Below are 20,460 nucleotides of genomic sequence, written 5' to 3'. Positions count from 1 at the left end.
GCACATCAAACTCTACTCGAAGAAAAGCAAATAATTACTACCACTTAACGTATGTTAAGGCATATCAATATATGCCTTTCTTCTCACAGGCACTATAAAAATTTAAAATCTGTTTAATGATTTCAGTTAGAAAACATTCAGAAGATTATCTCTTACTATTAAATCCGAGTGTATCTATGTATGTGTCTATCTATTTATCTAGGTCATCCTAACGTAGCCCGAACGCGAGAGGATTGACAATCGAACCAGGTATTAATAGAGTCGTAATTGTTCGAACATCATGTTTAGAAAAAACTTTTTTCTGAGGCATAATTTCGCAGAAGCCGTCTCTCGCCTTAGCAAAATCATGGTCTCGTTTCCTGTGACTTCTATTTTCTCTCTCTTTTTCTGCTTACAGCATTTTTTTTTTTCAGAACATAGAACTTTTACAACAATTAAAAATGTATTAGCATTTGATGTTGTTGTAAAAATAACCGTTGTGACTGATTCAAAACACAAAGATATACTTTTCACGTAGATATGCACTCAGGGGCTGACCATTTCAGGAGAGGGGGAGGGGGGTGGTCAAGCTGAGAAATCACTCTCTCTCTCTCTCTCTCCTCCAAAACAAAAGAACCTACTGTTTCGGGTGCGAAAAATTTCTTGAACTGCTTGGGTGTCAATAAAAAGCACAAAGTTGGCCAGGAATAATGCACCTACAGGGCAAAAACAATATTAATTAGTTTTATAAGCAACTAGCGGTACCCGCACGGCTTTGCCCGTAGTACAAAATTAAAAGGTCATTCGGTTCGCCTGTATATTTACAAATAATGGATGATGAATTTCTCGCCAATTTGCTATGTTCATCAACCATGTTATAGTAATTTGCTCGCACACGTTATGATAATTTACTCGACCACGTTAAGATTATTTGCTCGATAAAATTTATTAAAATTGGAATAGAAAAAGAACAAAATCGAATTTTCGAAAAATCGTTTCGAGTTGCTCAGCTTTATCCTACGAACTAATTTTGTGTTAAGTTTAATTAAAATCGGCTGAACGGTCTTGGAGCTATGTGCGTAACAGACATCCAGACAGAGATCCAGAGAGACAGACATCCAGACTTTCAGCTTTATTATTAGTAAAGATGAAAAGAATTAGTATTTCTCTCTCAAATATTTACTTTCAAAAATAATTAATGAATTGAAAAAAGCCGGAAATTGTTTACATTTTATTCATAAGTAGTTTGAACACAATGTGGATGGAGAATAGTAACGACAGTTTTGTGATATCATTGCCCCCATGACCCTCCCCCTGTATTCACCCTGGATGCACTGAATACATAATTTTTCCGAATATTTGGAAGAAATTTTAACTAAAAAAAAAGATTGTGAACGTCTATTTTTAGAAGCAGGGAATTTTTATGAAATAAAACGTAATAGGCTGCAACGAGAAAATGCAAACAACTTAATGTTCCAACATTATAATTTACTGTTCCTAAACTTTGATCACTGTGAATAAATTAATTAATGTTTCTAACAATATTTAATGTTTCATATGGTGCAAAACTTCAGCTATTAAAATACTGAAAAATTTGAGGTGCAAGTGTTACCTTTAAAACGTCCTAATAATCTTTTTAAATATTCGAAATGATGATTGTTTTTTTTTTTTCCTTTTCTTGTCTGTATATTTAATTAAATGATAGGGAGCATATGATTAGCTCAACATATTAACGAATACTTAATATTAGGAGGGTTTAGTTTTCTAGTAACTGCTTTTAAATGAGTTAGTAATCGTAAATTTAATATAATGTGTCTTAAGATTAAAGAAAACTTGAAAAGCAACAGAATTAAAAATCTGAGTGTTTTCTCTTACATCAAAATTCATTTGAATGTGGTGATATTAGTAAGTAACAATTTGAATTTTGTGCAATTCTACTGTCACTTTCATTCGTTTAATAAAAAATTATGTAGGGGAGTGTGGGGCAAAGTGAAATAATTAAGTAACTTACTTTTTTCAAAACGAACAAATTGGAAATTTGGTCTGAAAATTACGATACATAAAGAAAGAAGAATATATTTTACAATAAAACTTGCATTTAAACATTATTTTTTAATTTGGTAGTAAGTTTGTACCTCAAGAAATATAGGTTTAAATTTTTCACCTTTTTTTTTTCAATGGGGCAAAGTGAAAAATATAATATTTTTCTAATGAAATGTTTTCTATTCGATCATTAAAGATATTTTTTATCAAATAAATAGGTAAATGAAAGAATGAATGAATAAATGAAGAGGAAATGAAAGAATATGAACTAAAAAATAAATAAATGAATGTATAAAGTAATGAATTATTAAGAAAATAAGTGAGTTGAGAATGAATGATTAAGTAAGGGAATTATTAAATGAAGGAATGTAAATGAACTAAAAAATGAATATGTAAGTGATTTTATAAAAGACTGAATAAGTAAATGAAAAGCACTATTTCACTTTGCCCCGCATGGACATGCCAAATTGTACAAAGCATTTACAACAAAAATAGGCTTAATTTTAAGCAAATAAATATTTCACCGAATCTTAGTAGGTCTCTAGTAATATTTCAAAGAACTTTATCATTTAATAATACCAAAAATGCTTTTTGACTTAACAACAAAATTTTTCAACATGCGTATCAATTTTTGAAAATTGCTTGTATTATCATATTCTTTGGTTTTCAGAGGTAATTTTTTCTTGACTGGAATAGACTATATAAGTAACTACATAGTTAAAATATTACTAGAAAGGTGGCGCAAAAAGCAGAGTCCCACATTTCCCCTACTAGTTTATAATTTGTCGAATATTTAAATTTGTTTGCTATTCGGTTGCTGAACATTTAAGTACTCGGCCGAACTGAATACTCTGTTTGCCTGCCGAAAAGGCAGTAAACCTAATACCCCCCAATCGAATGTTTGGTGCATCCTACTTTTAATTCATTTTACAATAAATATTGGATTAAGAATTTATGCCGTATATATTTTTATGTCATTGTAAAGTCTTATATGATACATGGTTTTAAATACCTTTCATTCTTTAGATTCAGTTCTGAGGAGCGAGCAAAGCGGAGTCAGTATTCCTATATGCCTTTTGGAGCAGGTCCTAGATATTGTATAGGCATGCGATTTGCACTCATTCAAATTAAAGTTTGCCTTGCTCACATTCTCAGCAACTTTAGAATCAAAAAATGTCCTCAAACGCAGGTAAAGAAATAAAAGTATTTTCTTTTTACAATGATGAAGACTTGTGCAGTGCATTGTGCATATGCTTAAATTTAATGAAACATTTGCGTATTGTGTTTTAAAAAATTCATGCATCAGAGAATTTGAAATGAAAAGTTCAAGTTTAAAATCCTCTTTTTTTTTAGTCTCACCCAATCCATTGGGAGACCTGGAATTCTATTTTTGCAAATTTAAATCTTGAAGTGGCCACTACGGAAGCACTGGCCATTACTGGGTGTGTTCACCTTATTCGTTAGTGCTGTCCCGAAGCGAAAAATTCCTGCACATATAATAAGTAGCAGAATGTAAAGAGTCAACTGCAAAAAAAAAAAAAACATGTAGTTTAATAAATTATTAAATGATTAGCAGCTGCTTAAAGCTCATGTCGCTCAAGTCTGATACAGCGGATACCAAGGACGGATACAAAGGAGGGTTGATCGCCTCTCCCTTGGGGGATTATGCATCGGCAATTTTTCAAAATTGAAGCACTAAATTGCAAGTGCAGGTCGTCTTAGACGACCTTTATTAAAGGAATGGGGTTCGAAACTCTCTTCCGGAAGCTTTTAAGAATTGACTTTTTAAGAGGGCTATTCCAGACGGTCTTTGATTATGATATAAGGACGAGTTTGGAGGACTTCCCCCGGGTATTTTTGCAAAATTTAAATGTTAATTATCCCGACTGTAAACATTTCAGGTAGTGTTAGTTTAAGAAATGGGTTCCGTGGCTTTTCAGTAGAATTTTTTTGAAACTGAAGTTCCAAAAAAGGGCAATTTTAGACAATTATGTTAGAGGGAGGGGAGTTTTGAAACATTGCCCCGGAATTATTGCGGAATTTAAGATCTAAAGCACAATTTTAGAATAACTTTTTCAACGGAAAAACAAAGGAATAGGTTCGGGGACCTCCTTGAATGAATCTAAACAATTGAGTTGTGTCAGATAAAAATGGTGTGTGTCTCCCCACCCCCTAAAATGTGTAAACTAGATACGTAGTAGAGGTAAGTTAAAAAATCAACCGCTCCCTCCATGAACAATTTCTGGATCCGTCCTTGCCGGATACCAGGTTTGACGAGGTTATATATCGAGCTAGCTGAATCTAATTGTGAGGGTCTAATTTTTGCAAAGTTTTCCCGTTTTCGAGACCTACGCGATTGTAGCTTATAATATTTATTCCAATGGTGAAAGTCTCGGCAGTTAACTTTGCAACGATTATGAGACAAATATAAGTAGTCATTAGCCAATCACCCTCTTTAATAGCGTATTAATTTTCAATTCTCATATTAAATTCGGTGTCCATGTATGAAGTAGTATCAATTTACACTGGTGTGCAAAAATTAAGGACAAGACGGTTTTTTCAATATAACTTTGTACAAAAGCTTTCCAAATCAACACATTTAATACCGTAAGATCCCCAATACGTAAGGACATGTGTAATGTAAGCAACACTTACTAAAAGAGAAATCAGAGGGATAAAAAGAAGCTTTATTGAAAAAGTAGCATGGAGCGCAATGCGACTGAAGGCCGAAACATCCCTGTGATGGGTGTCCAGCTAGAAACATCCGGTCTTTAGTAGGGGATATGATCTCCCCCGACTGCTAGGCAGGTTTCACAGCGTCTGCCCATTAGGGTGGAACGAAAAAAACAACGTTTTTACTTTCGAATCGTAATAGTGCAGAAAAGTTGCGAATGGTGAAGACTTACAAAACAAAACAAAAATTTTTAAAATCGGATAATATCTTCCGATCCCGCAACGAGCCTAAAAATTTGAAAAAAATGGAAAATTTCATGTTTTTAGCGATTTTTTTTAAAAATTTTGCTCCAACGTTTCTTTTTAATACTCTAAGACGGAAAAGTTACGATTGGTGAAGCCTTCAGAAATTAAAAAAAAAAAAAACATGTTGAAATCGAATAATACCTTCTGATCCAGGAACAAGAATGAAAAGTAAAAAAAAGGGAGAATTTCATCTTTTCTTAGTGATTAAAAATAAAATTGTTCTTGCTGTTTTTCCCCCCGGTGTTACAGGGAAAAGCCTTTTAAAAAACCCTAAACATTAATTTATTTCTTGACTTTTAAGGTATCTTCTAAACATGCAAAACTACCATTCTTTACAATAATGAAATATTTTCAAATAATAAAAAGTTATAAAATATTTACCAAATTTACAATCCAGTATACAAGTCTTATTGTTTTAAGTGTTTCTTGTGGAAGCTAATTTATAATCAGATTTTTTGGAAAGTTCGGGCATAATTGATCTGGACTTCAATGTTGCTTTTATGTAGCCATCTCTTGATTTAAATCCACACACTTTGAGTGAAGCCTCCGTCACTAACTTCACACATCTTTTGACAGCTTACGTATGGCAGGGGAATAGTTTTATATCCCAGTCGGGTATAGTGCCTGTTACAATAAATTTTTCAATGTCTTTGTTATGACCGTTTCGAAGAAAATGTGGAGAAGATAGCTTTGTCGTGTTCCAATTAATAATCTCTGTGTAATCTTCTGCTTCGAAATTTAGAGATGGAATGACAAAGTTTCTAATGCTTTTGCTTTTAGAAAGAAACTCTCTGGCTTTTAACACACTTTTAAACGCTAGTTCTCTTATGTGCCTCCTTTCATCAAACACCATTGCCATTAATTAGATTGTCAGGTAAGTATCGACAGGTTTGAATTGTTCTGTAAACATGAATGGCACCGTCTGTGAAATTTTTGCGGTTCTTTATTTCAAACCAGACCGACATGTAACATCGCAAAATAAAAAGTCACTATGTGTTTTAACTCACCTGATAGGATCGATACACTTACGTACAGTCTAAGAACTCTATTTGCACAAGTGAGCCATCTGGAATGTGAGAGTGGGCCGGGGTCACGATTTGACAAATCATTTGGTCCAAAGTTCCAATTTTTCCTATGCCATGTTTCCTCTGAAGATAGAGAAATCTTTGTTCAGAGATCGGTATCTTTTCAGATTTTTCACACGTACATTTCATGTAAATTGGACATTCACAAATGTCAGGGTCTTTTTACAAGTGCAAATAACATTCTTTACGCACTTACAGGCAGAGACGTCAAAGAGTTTCCTTGCTTCACTTTTAAATTCATCAATTCTTTCTTTAAACTTTGGTTTATCCTTGTCTCGGTTGTAAGATCTCATGAAATTGAGATATTTTTTGTAGAACATATCAATAAACTGAGCAATTCTTTTCAGGGAAAATGTAGGAATCGAGGCCTTATCAAAGATACATTTAACTTTTTGCGCCACTATGTCCTTAACAATGGAAAAACTCACTTTCGTGTTATTGACTTTTCTAGGTAACTCAAATCTCTCTTGAAAGCAACTTTGAAGTACATTTTCATAAGTAAGGAGCTTATTTGTTGGCAAATCTCTCGGGTGGCCAAATATAGGGCACTCAAGGGACTTTCTCGTAATTATTTTCTGCAAAGGTGGATTCATGTTTAAAACACGTTAAACAGAGCAAATAGACATCACAAGCGCATTAGAAACATTGAGAAATACTGATGCCAGCACGACTGCTTTATTCATTTAAGTAAGATACCTATAGACACAAACCAACGAAAAAGCTCATAAATTCAAGATCGTGAGGCGCTAATGGGGCCTATTAGATGCATGCACTGTACTGAGCGGCATAAGCAAATATGAGTCACGCGGGATTAAAGGGCCATGTGGACAATTTCAAGACAGGCTAGTACTAAAATATCACATTTATTTTATAAACAAACGTTCTTTCATTAGTATTTCATACCGAACTTATGAGGATCGTTAAACTAAAAGAAAAAAAAAAGCTGAAAAAGGGCTTAAAGTTTACATTTTTTAAATATGTAGGTTCGTTGCGCGATCGGAAGATATTGTTTTATTTCAAAAAGATTTTTTTTTTTTTTTGCTTTGAAGTCTTCACTAAACGTAACTTCTCCGTTCTGTAGCCTGAAAAAGTACATTGAACCAAAAATGTTAAAAATTCGGAAAAAAACCTGAAATTCTCAACTTCTTCGGATTTTTCAGGCTTGTTTCTGGATCAGAAGGTATTATTCGATTTCAATTTGTTTTTTTATTTCTGAAGGCTTTACCAATCATAACATTTCCGTCTCAGAGCTTTAAAAAGAAACATTAAAACAAAATTTTTGAAAAATCACTAAGAAAACACTAAATTTTCCATTTTTTCAAATATTCAGGCTCGTTGCGGGATCGGAAGATATTATCCGATTTTAAAAATTTTTGTTTTGTTTTGTAAGTCTTCACCTATCGCAACTTTTCCGCACTATTACGATTCGAAAGTAAAAACTTTGTTTTTTTCGTTCCACCCTACTGCCCATGCTGAGAATGAGGGTGTCAATGAGTTGTTGAGGCATTGCTGCCCATTCGTCTTGCAGCGCCAATCGAAGCTCCCGAATCGTTACTGGTGGTAAGGTACGAGCTGCCAAGCGTCTGCCTAGAAAATCCCATACATACTCGATGGGATTGAGATCCAGAGATCGTGCCGGCCAATCCATACGTTCAATATCCTCACTCTCTAAGAGCTGCTCGGCAGTTACTGTGCGATGACATGGTGCATTGTCGTCCATGAAAAGGAACTGCGGACCCATAGCGCCTATAAAAAGACGCACATATGGAAGAAGAATCTCGTTACAATAACGGGTCCCGTTGACTGAACCTGCGTCGAAGATGTGAAGGTCTGTACGACTACCAAGCATGATGCCTCCCCAAACGAGAACACCGCGACCTCCATACCTGTTCCTTTCAATGATGTTCGAGGGATGATTGTGGCTTCCCCGCTCTCTCCAGATGAGTATGCGATGAGAATCGCTACTCAGACTGAATCTGCTCTCATCTGTAAAGAGTACTCGTCTGCATTCATTGTCTCTCCAATTCCGGTGTTCCCGGCACCACAGAGAACGCCGTCTCCGATGGGCAGGCGTTAGAGGTACACACCGTAGAGGGCGTCGTGCAAACGGACCACCACCGTGCAGTCTTCTGGCCACGGTAAAACACGATATCGGTCGTCCAGTCGCCTGTGTCGTGTTTCTAGCGATTTCTCTCGTCTGTTTCTTCTGGCCTGTAAGACAATATACCGGTCATCTGAGGGTGTGGTTCCTCGTGGAAGACCACTACTGAACCCCCGGATAGCTGTTCCTGTAGTTTGAAATTGTCTCCAAAGTCGTGAAACGATGCTGTGAGCAATTCCGAACTCTGCAGCCACACTTGTCACACTGCGGCCTTCCTCCAACTTCCCAATGATTCGACCTCGGGTAAAAGCATCCAGATGTTGTCTAACAGATTGATTATTCACCATTTCTCGCCGAGGCAGCAACTCGGTGTGATTTTAACTGCTATACGGCATGCAATCTCTTTGCCAGAAATACTGATCTTACACCGACAATATGCTTCATACTACTCAGACACTCCCCCATTACGTCTGCCTGCATATCTGCGCATGTGCTACCGTACATCACCTTACTTAATCTCCTGATTGGTCTTTCTGTCCGCTCTGCCTCTTCGTTCAGCTGATATGCTAATTTTTCGACTTCGTCCTTAATTTTTGCACACCAGTGTAGTTCTAATATTTAAAAGGTGCGTGAAAAATTCCAGATCCTGTTCGATACAGCGAGATTTTGTTCCAGTGCCGGATTATTGAGAAGAGATAAATTGGAGGGAGTGAAGACTTTCTTTCGTGAACCACAGACCTCAAGTCACGTGGTAGATTTTGAAGCAAAGCATTGGAAGAAATCAGGTTTCTTTCTCCAATTTCACGCAAAACGTGTCAACTATTCGCCGCTGTTGAGTCACGTGACTTGGAGTCTAAACCAATGATTGGACTTGCTCCCCCCATTTACTAATTCCTGCTGAATTTAGAGCAAAGTGCCGAATCTAGAGCAAGCCGGGCCCTTGCCCCGTGCAGTAGCTTTTCGTGAGAGGCAAATTTATCCTATTTCTGTTTTGTTTCCCTTGAAACTTGATAAAAACTTGAATATGGGTTAAGGGCTGCAGTATCAAGTTTTTTCCCCGGTTTGGAAAAATCGTAGATCCGGCTCTGATTTGTTCACTTACTGAACATTTGCGAAACAAAACTTTTCGAGTATCTTTCTCTAGTAAACTCAAAGTTATTGCTGTATTGGTAATTAGTTTGTTGTAATAAGCCCCCCATCCCCAGAGGGAATTGTGACTATAGATCTAAATATATATGTACAGGGTGTCCAGCAAAGGAGTCCCTGGTTTCAAAATTAAATATCTCGAAAACAAAGGACGATATTGGAATAAAATAAACGGTATGTTTATTGTGAAACCCATAAGAATCATGTTCGGGAACTTGTAAATTAGTTTTAAAAAGTTCAAACAGGTGGCGCTGCACGCTGTAATTGCAATAAAAAGTCGCCATAAATGGTGCTGCGAAGAGGTTGGACGATAATTTGTCTCCTATATGTAAGCATATCTGAGAGACTAAACTACTGCTGAAACAACTAATCTCTTCGCAGCACTATTTATGCAGACTTCTATTGCAATTATATTGTTCAACGCCACCTGTTGGCAGTTTTTTAAACTAATTTCCATATTCCTGTATATGATTTTTATGGGTTTCACAATAAACATACAGTTTATTTTATTCCAATATCGTCCTTTGTTTTCGAGATATTTAATTTTGAAACCAGGGAGTCCTTTGCTGGACACCCTGTATCTTCTTATACTCAGGAAGAATTTTTTTTTTTTTTTCAAAAACAAGATTTTGTAAATTTTACTGTTGGTGCAATTTGCTCCTGATAATATGTCTTCTAACGGACGAAGAGTAAAATGATTCCTTTTGTTAAAATAGTTGTGAGGAAAGCCGGGTAACAACTTTGCACCAATAACGGTTAGTATCCTCAAGTCAATTTAAGAGTTTTTCCTCTTGCAACCTAAACATTAATGAACAATCCTGTTATCCGGTACCCTGCTATACCCACACGTTATATACAGATAAGTTCTTTATTTACTGGCTTATATATGTGCTTGCTTTTCTAGGTTCCTTTGGAGTTTTATATTGGTCAACAGCTTCTTCAACCTAAGAATATTATTGTTGAAATGGAAATCAGAAAATGACTGAGGCAGTAGTCAACTTAAATGCATTTAATTTTACCCGTTTAACCGCCGAACTATTGACGGATGATCAAATTTGAGTAATTTTTTGAAATTATGTCTATTTGTGTCTAGTAAATACAGAAATAAAATAAAATTTCCAGAAAAAAATTTTTTACTATGATTTTCAGTGTGTTCCATTTTTGGAACATTGGCGTTTTGCATGAAGTTTTTTTTTCAGAGAATTTTTTTAAACTAAGAGGTTTTGAATGCGGTTTTTATCTTAGCATACTTTATTGTGGAAAAAATAATATTTTAAATTGCATTTGTGTACGTATCAGAATTCAGAAAATCCAATACTGAAATATCTAATGCCCATCATATGAAAGGAAACATTGCTGGTGAAGTCGTTTGTCGCAATGGAAACATTTCTTAGTCGTATTTTTTTGCACACCGCGCAACGTCCTTGGGATGCAGATACAATATAATGTCCATCAGACATTCTTGACCATTTATGTAAATGACAACGAGGCCCTAGAGGACTTTCCACTCGTACTTCTTAGGAGGTGAGTTGTTATTTCTCTTCGGAACTCTAAATGCTTCATCTTGACTTCGTGTAAATCACAATGAAGTAACCAAATAGCTACAACTGAAATATTCAGCGCATTACTAAAAAGATTCCCCCACCATTTTTTACTCCTCAAATGAGGTCTGTAGCTCCATAAAAGTTTATCAAAGACGTCCACACCCCCCATTCCTTCATTGTTTCTCTTGATAAGATGAGGTTGTGGCACATCTATCTTGCATTTCTGCGCATTTGAGTAACATTTTACAGATGCAAGTGGCTCATGTGTATAACAATTAGATGCTACTATAACCACTGCATTATCTCTCCAGCTGCACATGTACACTGATCCATCAGATCGATAGTTAAAATTTCCGCGATCTTCTTTAGAAAGGGCTTTTTTGGATTTCCGTGGACAATGGCCAGTTCGGTTTTCACGAATTGTTCCTGTTGCTCGTACACTTTTTTTTTTTGATAGCTGAGAAATTAAGTCATATGATGTAAAAAAGTTATCAAAGTATACTTCATGCTTAGACGTGTCAGTCAAAACTGATAATAGATCATTTACAACTCTGGATCCTAATTGCACATCAGGGGATCCTTCTTTTTTGCCTGAATAAATCTCCATGGAATGTGGGTATCCACTTGAAGAGCACAGCATCCAAATTTTGAAGCCGAATCTTATTGGTTTTCATCTAATAAACATTTTACATGAATGCCGACCGTAGTAGGGAACCATAGATTCATCTATGCTTAATTTTTCATGAAATACACCAAATTGTTGAGGCTTTTTACACAATTCTTCGTAAATAAGGAAAACTTTTCTTAGTTTGTCATTTTGTTTTAATTCATGGTTGTCCATCAAATGAAAGTTGTTTTTTATTTTTCGAAAACGATTTTGAGGCATAACTGTTAGTACAATTGGCACAGATGTATCTTCTGCACTGCTCCAATACATATCTTCAGAAGGAACAGAATGGTACCCACTCAATAGCAACAAACCAAAAAATTGTAGGATTTCATCTCTGTCAACATCTATTCTTCCTCAGTGATATTGCCTAGTTCATCAGGGGGTAGTTGGCATATATCTACATCTGACAAATCCGAATCTGACAATGTCTCTAAATAAGCCACAGCTTGTTCTATAGTAAGAAATCTTGTAGACATTTTTTAACATTTATGAACAGTTGGTATATGTCAAACAGAATTTCGCTTCGCCCGAAAACAAAGCTAGCGAATTATTGAACTGCATTTAAGATATGAAGAATAAAACTCTCACTAATATTATTTTTTATTATTACGTGACAATGCAACTGTCCAAGCAGGTGTGGATTCGGAGCCATATAGTCCGTCAAACAGAAGACTGTTATTATTTTCTTTGCTAACAAAACGTCATATCCTTTCAAAATATAAACTTACTTGGTTTTGCCAACATCTACATCAGAGTACATTCATAATGAGAAAAAAAAAGAAACATATATTACGAAAAATGAAGTTTCCCCTTGGAAGTCGAACGATTTACTTCTTGGAAATTTGACTCCCTAAAAGCGCCAATGTTCCAAAATTGGAACATGCTATTTTGAAGGGGTACACCTTTCGGAAATATCATTATACATTTCTACAAGCATTTTAAAATCATACATTGAAGTATTTTTCACAACTATAATAAATATCATCACATTTTCTGAAAAAAACAATTTTTGGTAAATTTTATAAGAAAAAGTTGCAAAAAGCTAAAAAAACACTCATCTTTGAAAAATCGCAATAAATAATTGAAAACATATAAACAATCAAGCAGAAAATCAAAAAATACTTTGAAATAAGACTAAACTGTGTTAAAAAAAACTTGTTTATTTTAACGTTATTTCTTGGGAAAATTTTCACTTAAATATGATGTTCCATTTTTGGAACATTGGCGGGTAAACGGTTACAGAACAGAAGTTGCCCACTGGATAGTAACATCTGTGAATAAGTCCTCGCATTTAAACATTAATTTTCTATCCCACTTCAAAATAATAATTATTTTGTCAGATATTTTGTAAATAATTTGTTTTAAAATTATAGTCTTTTCCTCTATGTATAGCATTATGTTTTTGTTTGGTACAGCGAGAACAAAACAAAAAAGGGAAGAGGAAAAGAAAATGCGCTGTTCGGCTTCACGGCTGATTATCATTTTTTCTCTATTCGCAACTCCAACGAACTATAGGGGGCACTGCAGTCACTGTCTAATGGCCGACTTAAAAACTAAAACAAACGCATGTGGTAACGAAGAAAATGCTAAAAGTGTTGTGATTTTTGTTGTTATGTATGATTTTTTCGCTTTATTCATTTGAAAAGATTTTTCAAAGTCTTTTGGTTATTCTGACCCATATAGAAAGAGATTAGAAACCAAAAAGTATTACGAAAGTAAACAATTAATGCAGAACACACAGTAAGTTGTTCTGAAGCAGCCATTTTCACGATGTTGAATTCGGAATTCATAAATTTTTGGTTCGCTTCGAACGGCATTTTCATTTTGTACCGTTTTTTCTATACATTAGTACATATTAAGTTCAGTTTCGTGACATTTCCGGCATTTGTTGACATTTTTGTCACATAGTGCACATACGTGGCAGACTGTCAAGAGTAACGTTTAACACTAGATAATTTATTTCGATGACTACTATATGATTGGATATCCAAAGAAATCATGCATTTAATTCATTCGTCATGGAAATGATTTACCTGATATGCGAAATCTTGTCAAGATACATTATTTTTTCACACAATTTTAAAACCATAACCCTATAAACAGATCTTTGGCGAACTTTTATTTTTTATTGTTCAAATTCTTAAACGTTCTTTCTGGATTTTTCAATCTATTCTGCGATAAATATTTTCGAGAAAATTTATTTGCATACTGTCTATTTCAGTAGGATACTGTAGGGTAAAGGTTATTTAAATCATTTATGTGGAATTAGGTTAAGGAAAAGTGCCCAGTCAATGTTGTTAAGTTCGTTTTCTTTTTCATCGAATTGAAAAACTGATATTTATTCAAATTCACTCAGAACAAAATAAATAAAATGTGTACTCACAGTTTATATATGGTGGTAGTTTTCTTTTCAGTTGATTGACCATTATTTCTTTTTACTTATCGAATTCTGTAATCTTACTATCATTTTATTCCACTCATGATAAAAATTAAAAATGGTTTAACTAAAAACGCGAAATCTCGCCAAGGCTACTTTGCTCGCACAATACTAAAACTACAACCCTAAACAAATTTGGCGAAACCTTTCAGCTGAGAATAAAAGGAATAAAGTAAATTCTTTCTCGGTTAAACATTTTTCATTTTGTTCTACGATAGTAAATTCAAGAAAATATTTTGCATACTGTCCATTCCAACTAAATGCTGCTGTAAAATATGATTAGTTAAATTAATTTAAGATTAAAAAAAACTCATATTCTTACAAATTCATACAAAACAATAAAAAATTTTACCTGGTATAACGTTATCCAATTTTGTTAATCCAGAGTTTTCTTGTTTACGCTTCCACCATTTAATACTTTTTTGAAAGAAATAAGGAAAACTAACATTATTTTGAGAAGCTCGAGAATACTACTAAGGGACGAATTAATTTCTGTAGCTGAAAGCAAACTAAGACACATCGATTGCGTTAATAAATACTCAGAACAAACTGCCTGTGTTTACGTCAACAGACACACGTGGAACGCAACGTGGCAATGTTTTAGTTCCATCGGCAGTTTTGTAAATCACCGCAAGGTAGCGTATTCGAGCGCTGGAGTTCCGAATGTAATTACCGCGAAGTCCGTGAAATTTATTCTTTATATGGGGCTAAAACTTTTTCCTCCATGGTTTTTGTCCCTAATTTAATTTACATAATTTACTTTATAAGGTTGTGGCAACAGTCTAAAAAATACTTGGACTTTGATTGATTTTCGAATGATGTGTTGTGTTTTGTGTGCGAGTTGTGGTGCTTTTTCTTGTCTGAGTGTGAAACTATTCTTGAGTTGTGTTTTGAGTTTCTTTGTGGGAATTCTTCTGAATTCATTCATTACAGTCCACTATTAAATCGAATTTTTGTGAACCTTGAACAAAGTCATATTTTTGTGTGAATTCTTTACTTCATTTATGACTCGTATTCATCATATTTATTTTTGGTCCGACGGAGCCGGAGATTTTATGCATCAACGAGGGTGAGTTTGTTCCATTTATTTGTGAGTGAGAATGGATCTTAAAGCCTTGAAAAAAAGAAAAACTGCTGTTAAAGCCAGTTTAACAAAATTAAGGGAGAAAATTAACAGTAGTATTGATTGTGCAGATTCCACAGAATTGGAATTCTTCAAAATAAAAATTCAAAAATCTAGTGAAGATATTACTTCTGTGTTCAATAATATTTTTGATTTGTCTGAAGAATCGGAACTTGACTCTTATATTACTGAGCTACAAGGTCAATGCGATATAATTGACGAATTACTTCTTGTAGTCTCTAGAGCCATTTCTAAGAACAGTTCTGTTGTTGTAAAAAATGAAAGTAAATGTTCCGAGGCAGCTGATATAAAACTACCAAAATTAACTCTGCCGAGTTTTGGTGGTAATCTTGAAGAATGGTTGTCATTTAGTGACCTTTTTAACGCTGCGATTTCGAATAATGAGAAATTATCTGGCGGGCAGAAATTACAGTATTTAAAGTGTTCTTTAAAAGGTGAAGCGTTAAAAATTGTGCAATCACTTCCGATTTCTGATGCAAGTTTTACTATAGCGTGGGAGTTACTTTCACAAAGATTTTCGCATAAAAGAGAACTTATGAGTGCTTTAGTAAGGAAGTTGTTGTGTTTACCTTCATTTCAATCTGAAAATTCTTCACAAATTTTAAGTTTGGTGGATAGTGTAAGAGAATGTATTCGGTCTTTCGAGACTTTACAGTTCAAAATAGAGAGCTTTTCTGACACTCTATTAATGTTTATCGTGCAATTTAAATTAGACCCAGATACAAGAGGTTGGTGGGAACGTTTAATGGAAGGAGATAGTATTCCAAAACTGGATGAATTATTAGAATTTTTAAAATCTCATTCAAGGACACTGCAAACTAGTAAACAACAGGGCAATAAAAAGCTAAATGTTCATCAAAAGGTGTCAACATTCACTTTGTGTTTATTGCAAGGCTAAGCATTCTTTAATTAAGTGTAATAAATTTTTGAATTTAAGTGTTCAAGACCGTGTTAATTTTGTGAAGAAAAATAATGTGTGCTTCAATTGTTTACTTTCAAATCACAGAGTATCGCAGTGCAAGAGTGTTTATAAATGAAAAAAATGTGCTAAAAATCATCACACCTTGCTTCATTATAATCAGTCTGAGAACAACTCTGAAGTTAATTATCAAGGTGCGAGTAATTCAAATACATTATCAGCCAGTGCTAAGGTATTTGCTCCACAATCAACAGCTGTATCATACACTGATCAAAACAAAATCGGAGATTCATCGATGCATGAAAATATTTCTGCGCCTATAAATTCTTGTGTTTCTGATTTTAACTATCATGGGCAGGTATTATTGTGTACTGCAATCATCAGGGTAGTAGATTCTTCTGGAGAGTTGCAACTTTGTCGAGCGTTACTCGACCCTGGTAGCCAAGCCAGCTTCATAACTGAGGATTGTTTACAGAGGTTAGGCTTATCTAGAAAAAGAGCTAAATTTCTCATATCGTGCCTTGGATCATCAGATGCTAAAACTAATGGAATTTCAGAAATCAAATTTGTCCCACATTTCACTAATAAGTTATCATTCACCACTCCCGTATTTGTGATAAACAAAATTATTGGAGAATTACCACATATAACTTTGAGTAAGGAGTTTGTTGAACAATTTAGCGATCTCACTTTAGCAGATCCAACATTTTTCAAAAGTGGACCAATAGATATTCTATTAGGAGTAGACATTTCCATGCCAATGTTCAGAGGAGAAACCATCAAGGGAGGCGAAAATATGCCATATGCATCTCGCTCTGATTTAGGGTGGATTATTTCAGGTAGTGTTAGCTTTCCTGCGACGGGGAATCATACTATTCGAGTGAATAATATTCAGTTAGAAACACAAGAGATGCTAACTAACTTTTGGAAATTAGACTCTGTGCCTGAAATTTCTAGTTTAACTAAACTAGAACAAGACTGTGAGAATCATTTTTTATCTACATTTTCGAGAGATAAAAACGGTATTTATACGGTAAAATTACCCTTCCATTCATCTCCAGAGTTGCTTGGTGAGTCTAGACAAGCAGCAGTTTGCAGATTTAAATCGTTGGAGAAATCATTATCATCTAAGCCTGAGGTGCACGAGCAGTACAAGAACTTTATGAGTGAATACTATAGCTTAGGACACATGGAAATGGTCCCTAATAACGAGGTGTTTAGTGATCCATCCTATTATTTACCCCATCATGGTGTAGTAAAAGAATCGAGTTCTACTACCAAATTAAGAGTCGTTTTTTGATGCTTCTGCGAAATCAACCTCAGGCCTTTCGTTGAATGATCTTTTGATGACAGGGCCAAGAATTCAACAAGAACTCTTCCCTATTCTCCTTCGCTTTAGAACGTATAAAGTAGTCTTTTGCGCAGATGTAGAAAAAATGTTTCGGCAAATTAGAGTGCATCCAGAAGATAGGAACTGGCAAAGAGTTTTGTGGCGAGAAAATTCAAATGAACCTTTAAAATCTTACAGATTAGTAACGATTACATATGGAACTGCGAGCGCCCCATTTTTATCTACAAGGGTAATGAAACAGTTAGCTTTAGATGAAAAGGACAACTTTCCCTTAGCGACTGACGTTGCTATTCGTGATTTTTACGTCGATGACCTTCTTTCAGGAGCCCAAAGTGAAGAAACAGCCAAACTCGTGGCCAAACAAATGTTTGAGATGATGTTGAAGGGAGGTTTTACACTGAGAAAATGGCTTTCAAACGTGCCAAATGTTTTAGAGGGCATTCCCGAAAGGTTTAGAGAAAATAATACTTCTGTAGAGATCAATTGTGACACAAGAGTTAAGGTTTTAGGAATTCAGTGGCAACCATCTACAGATACGTTTCATTTCACTGACTCCATTGATATCGAGAAGCCATGCATTGAAGTTGCTCGTAATCCCCTTATACTTGCTTTAGTTATTTTGGGAAATTTCAATCATTGTGGGCTCTTGGTGCGATTTTACCGAATTTGCGGGAATCGTTTTGGGATAACTTTAATGATGCTCCCTCCTTCTTTCCTTACTTTGTAAAACGATATGATATTAATTTTCGTTACAAAGATATTATCGCCAGGTGCTGAGATACTTTTGGTCACCATAAAATAGCGCTAAAGAGTTTCATCCGAAATGTTTCCAAAATAAGTAGTAAAATTTGGCGATTGTTTGAAATTGTGCAAAACGGAAAATTAATGGAAGTTTTTGTGCTGTTTATGGATTTGCCCAATTTAGTTGCTGGATTATTTAACACAGTAAAAAAAGTTTTTTAAAGATTCTTTGATTGGCGATATTTTGTTTACATGGTGAAAGCTGAGAAACATTATGAAGTAGTCTTCGGCTTCAAAAACAGCGACGTTGAAAAAAACTGCCAAATGCATCAGCTACGGAAATCTTTCTGCAAAAAATTTGGCGATCTGCTGGTTGATTGGATAATGAGTAAGTGTTCAATCAGCATAAATAATAATAAAAACCATTAATTACATTAAAGTTCCGTTTAAATAGAATGATCAGCCAAATCATATATTATTTGCCAATCTTGTGCAAAAATCTTACTTCAAGATTTGACTTGAGAAAAGCCTTGAACAGTCACGAAAAGCAAAGATAGTCAACAATACAACAATTGTCGCTATCGACAGGGAGTTGAGATGATACACTAAATACTGTATTGAGTTTAGGAAAGCCTTCGAACATGGAACTAAAAAGCTCATAACTCGTTTTTTATTCTACTTAGAAATTTCGAATAGGTGCTATCTTCAGCAGAAAAATCAGAGCTTTCGATGGACATATAATGTAAATATGTGCAAGTATTTTTTCACCCCTATATTAGAGAATTTATACGAAAATTGTATTTTATTGCTCTCCTAAGGGGGTTTTGACCCCCATAACTGGACGAAAACTACCCTATGTGTTATTCTGATGCATAAGCTATATTATTGTAAAGTTTCATCAAAATCCGTTCAGTAGTTTTTGCGTGAAAGAGTAACAAACATCCATCCATACATCCATACATCCATACAGACAAACTTTCGCATATATAATAGTAGTAAGATTAAACTTTTTGTTTCGCTCTGTCTGAATTATTTGTTTAGTAAGGAAATTCGTTTTGAGTTTCGGGTATGATTCTTAACACTCAAAACTTAATAAGGGTGGATGGAAAACGGTGACCAAATCTTGAAAGCAGATATAAAGGACGATGACTTTCAAGAATCTTTCAGGAACACCTGGTCGCAAACGCAATGCTCACGTGCTGCATGCACGCAAGGTCAGAAACTAAAGGATGTGACACAATTCAAAAAATTTACTACACTATGGTGATTTTACACAACCTTTTAATTTTCGATTCCGAGTCACAACTGACTACAACTGTATTTATGTCGAGGACTGCATAATAAGTGCCTTGCCTGCATTATTCTTTATACCGATAGATGGCAGCACCATCACCGTATCGAACAGTTAATGAGAATTTAGAACTAGACCAGGAGCTAATAGCTACCTGGTGCTAGCACCCCCAGAGGTATAGTTTCACTTGGAGGACATTGAGACCACGAGCATATTTAACGTCGCCCAGTCCCCTTTAATGACGACGGTGGGTCTTCGACCATCGAGGTTCGAACTCAGGACACTCCGGCCCCGAATCCGACACTCTACCGATCGGGCTACCACGGCCCCAACCTTTTTATTTTGAAGAAAGGTTTAAAGCAATTGTTTAAACTTGCGGCCTGTCGCTCAGTCGCAGCGATCGGTGAAAGCTTAGCAGAATGGCTCGTCATTGCGTTGTTTTTGTAGCGCGTGTAATAGAACTGCAGGTGACCAATTTCAACTGCTGCTGTAAACCGTTCTTAAAAGTCAAAAAGTTGTACGAAATGGTTGTTTCTATTAGTACTAAAAGTACTAATTTTAGTCACGGAAGTTGGTAGAATGAGCAAAAAAAAAAAAAAAGAAAAAACATGGAGCGAAAAAAATATTTTATTTCCAAAATGTTTAATTTTTAATTAATTTTTTGACCTGTCCGATTTTTAAAATAAGGCGTGGTCTTTATGACGTCACAAGTAATGAACTTTGTCGCGCACACCACGGAAGCGCTGTATGTTTGCACTTGCTGTCTACCACTTTTCCAGGTTATGATAATTCAGAAGCGAATTAAATATTGCGCTCTACGCTAGCTATCAACCCTATCTTTGCCGGTACATATGAGGAAAGAAACGAATTAAACATTGTGCTCTGTGCTAATGGCATCAGTGAATGGCATATCATCACTTGTGATGTCATGTGCAGAAGCGTAAAAAAGGAAATTGTGAATCTGCGCACCGCTTTCAATATATATCTTTTTTAACATTAAGCTTTGTCAAATTATTTTTAAAACGGTCAA

The 20,460-nt window shown here is 35.1% G+C and overlaps 1 protein-coding gene across 1 annotated transcript in view; it reads left to right on the top strand.

Moving 5' to 3' along the window:
* Positions 1 to 14,114, top strand: part of LOC129223416 (cytochrome P450 3A8-like) — a 138,044-nt gene extending 123,930 nt beyond the window's left edge. The window contains exons 13-15 of the mRNA XM_054858014.1: positions 3,049 to 3,211; positions 10,238 to 10,352; positions 12,788 to 14,114. Coding sequence (XP_054713989.1) covers positions 3,049 to 3,211; positions 10,238 to 10,315 — 241 coding nt within the window. The 3' untranslated portion in view covers positions 10,316 to 10,352; positions 12,788 to 14,114. The remainder of the gene's footprint in view (positions 1 to 3,048; positions 3,212 to 10,237; positions 10,353 to 12,787) is intronic.
* Positions 14,115 to 20,460: the final 6,346 nt, after the last annotated feature.

Source organism: Uloborus diversus, chromosome 5, assembly GCF_026930045.1.
Source record: "Uloborus diversus isolate 005 chromosome 5, Udiv.v.3.1, whole genome shotgun sequence".
Lineage (NCBI taxonomy): Eukaryota > Metazoa > Arthropoda > Arachnida > Araneae > Uloboridae > Uloborus > Uloborus diversus.
This window is presented reverse-complemented; position numbering and strand designations above follow the sequence as displayed.